The sequence below is a fragment of the Lampris incognitus genome, chromosome 9 (assembly GCF_029633865.1).
Source record: "Lampris incognitus isolate fLamInc1 chromosome 9, fLamInc1.hap2, whole genome shotgun sequence".
Lineage (NCBI taxonomy): Eukaryota > Metazoa > Chordata > Actinopteri > Lampriformes > Lampridae > Lampris > Lampris incognitus.
The window spans coordinates 13,017,149-13,020,675 of record NC_079219.1 but is presented as its reverse complement, the minus strand read 5'-3'; the positions used below and the strand labels follow the sequence as shown (position 1 = coordinate 13,020,675).

The following is a 3,527-nucleotide window of genomic DNA, read 5'->3' as shown; positions in this document are numbered from 1 at the left end:
GACTTCCCCCTAGTAAAAGAAAAAGGGAACAGAAAACATGCAAATGGTCATTGCTGTCTGTCTAAAAGAACAGAGCTTTTCCATTCCACCAGACTTCACACTGGTAGACATATGTAAATTGTAATCCCACGGATGGTTCTGTTATGAGAGAAAGTTGCAAAATTGATCAGTCCATTTCCATTAAGTAGTCATAAACTTGTGAAATGTCACTTGCCTTTGTTCACGATGAATTGATGGTGCAGGGCCACCAGAACGAAACCTGGGATTGCACAAGTACGAGTTAACATTGTATTTGTATTTATTTATTTTACATATTAAGCTCACTCCATCCTGCATACTCTAAAACCCTACTCCAGTGAATGGGGCAAAATGGAATCAGTGGCCAAATACAACTTAATAAATTTGATCCAAAAACCAGCGGCTCTTTCTCACCTGCGGGACAGTCTGGAAAGCCGATTCCACGTGCTAAGAAATATTTTAAGCATTAGTAAACGTCAGATCACAAAATGAATCATGATAAGGATGTAAAAAGCCCATTGGTGTAACACTACAAACTGAATATGCACCACAACATTTTTGTACTTACCTGCCATTTCCACGCTGGAGTTCTGCAATACGTGTTCTACACAAAAATAGAAAATAAACTATATTTACCACTCCAATGTTTCAGTATGTGTCTAACTGTTAGCTGTTTTTCACTCTGTTAAAAAAACAAGTCAAACAATATTCTATGTAAACTTACTTGTACTTTTTCACCACAAGAGCACACAATATTCCAAAAATTGCAGCAGTTGTAATCCCAACCACGACAGGAATGATGATGTGCAAATAATTCTCCTTACCTGCAAACAGTCAGAAGAGACCAGATAATATCTGTTATCCAGGTTTCATCTGATTAAAGGACCAAAAAAAAAGAAGACTGCCCTCTGCTCATTTTCCATTAATTCTCACTTGACAACTGCATATCAAGGACTGTACAATAGTCTGCATCATTGTCATACTCCTGAAAACATTGGATGACCACATGTCTTGCAGGTAGAGGCAGTGAGTTTAAAAGTCATGTTCGGGTGCCAAGAACTTTCCGTGCCCTCTGTGGGGACCACTAGCTCGATTCAGCGCCAATGAATCTCAAATTAATGCTCAACAAACAACGCCTTTTTGTATGGAGAGCTTCCGTGGTTAAACGTTTCCATCATTTTGGCCATACCTAGCAAATTAGCAATAAAGGTTCCACTAAACACAATGTACTGCAGTACATGGTGGACAGAATAAATAAACAACAATTATAAGGAAGTCTCACGTTTCACAAAGAGCTGAAATGTTTGAGATGAGTTCATCCCTCCATAAAATCTGACTGTGCAGATGATCTCCGAATGATCGTCGCTCTCCTCAGGTATGAACGTCAGGATCGATTGTGTCTCCCAGTTCCCAGAGCCATGGTATTTATGAGCCTCAAGAGGCTCATCCGAGGAGCTCTTACTCCATGTTATTGTGGGCATATGAGAAGGGCAGGTATGGATGACTGAACACACTGCACTGTATGGATGACCTTGAATGACTTTCTTTGAGAAAGTCAGTGTAGGCTTTGGAGGATGAGCTGAAAATTGAAGTAGGGAAAAATTAGAAATGAAGCAGTTCCCTTGAAAATAGCGCAAGTTGATAACATATGGTGTACAACTATACACTGAAAAATGAAACATACGAAGTATGGTCAAGCGGGCACAATGTTCTACGTAGGAGAACTTGTCCTTCTCTGGTATCTCCACTCGGAAACAGAAAGGGCCGTTGTCATGATCTTTTACATCCACCATCTTCAAAGTGCAGTTTCCATCCCCCAAACGGCCCACCAACTCTGTGCGACCCCTGAAGTTTTCCATGACATTCAGGTTATCCGGATGATATATATTTTTCATTCGATCATTAAGAAAATGCCAGATTCCTCTGAGTTTGGAGGACGGCAACTTCTCCCCAGGATATGTGAAAGTGCAAGGCACCACAACGCAGGAGCCAATCAAGGTGTCCAGCTTTTCAACGACGTCAGCCCTCCATTCTTCAGAAAATATAGGGCTGCTAATAGCTGGAAGAAAAATTGCACAAAATAAGGGATTTTCAATTTATATAGATGTTCTGGTTAGAACTGCACTGACCAGGGATAACCAGTTATTTTACCTTCTAAACACAGCCAGAATATTGTCAGCCTCCTTCCTTTGTCCATACTTCTCTAACTTGTGCGCTCGATTCAATATACTGTAGGAATGTTTTCTCTGGAATTTCAGAAAAAAGAAAAAGAAAAATCACAAACAAAACTGCAAGAAGGTGAATATATAGGAAAACAAGTATACACAATGGGACTAAACCAAAATGTCAATGTCCTCATACATGGCCACATCAGAGGAAGCAACACAGTTCTGGGCTACGGAATGAAAGCTATTGTAGCTACAGTGGTAACTGTGGTAATACATTTGTTTCAGGTCCCACAATAATAAATTACATAGAGCACAGATCCACTAATTTGTGGTGATCAGCCTTGATTCTGGCTTTTCTGAACCATCTCAGCCACTGTTTTTACAGAGCAGGCAGAGATAAATCTTAAAATGTAAAGACAGGAGGCAGTTATAAACAATGACGGGCGGAATAAAATAGCCAATCGTAGGACCAACGAATCAAATAAGGAAGTCACCATTTCAGTGACATTATCCTGTCCAATGTGCCAAAAGGCTCCAAAAGGTCTGATGTGAACAGAAATGCTGATACAACGTCTGATGTATAACACATTATATATGTGTGTGTGTGTGTGTGTGTGTGTGTGTGTGTGTGTGTGTGTGTGTGTGTGTGTGTGTGTGTGTGTGTGTGTGTGTAACACCATCACACCACCTTAACATCCGATGTGTAAGATTGTGTTCTGTATGCAATGTACTGCCCATGAAGACTCACCAAAACCTTTCTTGCTGCTGTCTGGTTTATCAGAGCTCGATGTGTCCTGCAAAAAGATCTGTGATGCTGGCAACTCACAAGCAACACATTGTCTGCTGTACTTAACGACAAAATGCTCAGTTTATTGATACCTCTGCTGGTCAGACCAAAATGAAAGTGCAGAGGAACTAAATTATTTCCTGAAATCTAAACACCTGCATTTTAACACCCCCCCCATCCCCTTACACACACACACACACACACACACAAACACACACAAACACACACACACACATACACACACACACACACACACACACACACACACACACACACACACACACACACACACACACACACACACACACACACACCGGAACCGGCTATGCCAAGTCACGGCTGCTTTGGAATTGACTTTTATAAATTAATTTACATGAAAACAGAAATATATATATATATATATAACTGCAATGTATTAAACATTTTTTCCTGTATCTGTATTGATATATATATATATATATGTGTGTGTGTGTGTGTGTGTTACGGGTAATGTGAAAAACTGGTTAATGTGCAAACTACCCGGTTAATGTGCACACTGCCCGCCAGAACGGGTT

The 3,527-nt window shown here is 40.4% G+C and overlaps 1 protein-coding gene across 1 annotated transcript; it reads right to left on the bottom strand.

The window, feature by feature from the left end:
* Positions 1-428: 428 nt before the first annotated feature.
* Positions 429-3,070, bottom strand: LOC130117917 (myelin-associated glycoprotein-like). The gene is made up of 7 exons (XM_056286181.1): positions 2,935-3,070; positions 2,170-2,264; positions 1,703-2,077; positions 1,301-1,597; positions 743-842; positions 587-622; positions 429-465 (listed from the first exon to the last, which is right to left on the bottom strand). Exons 2-7 carry the CDS (start codon positions 2,213-2,215, stop codon positions 429-431), a joined length of 891 nt encoding a protein of 296 aa, XP_056142156.1. The 5' UTR covers positions 2,216-2,264; positions 2,935-3,070.
* Between the last annotated feature and the right edge of the window lie 457 nt (positions 3,071-3,527).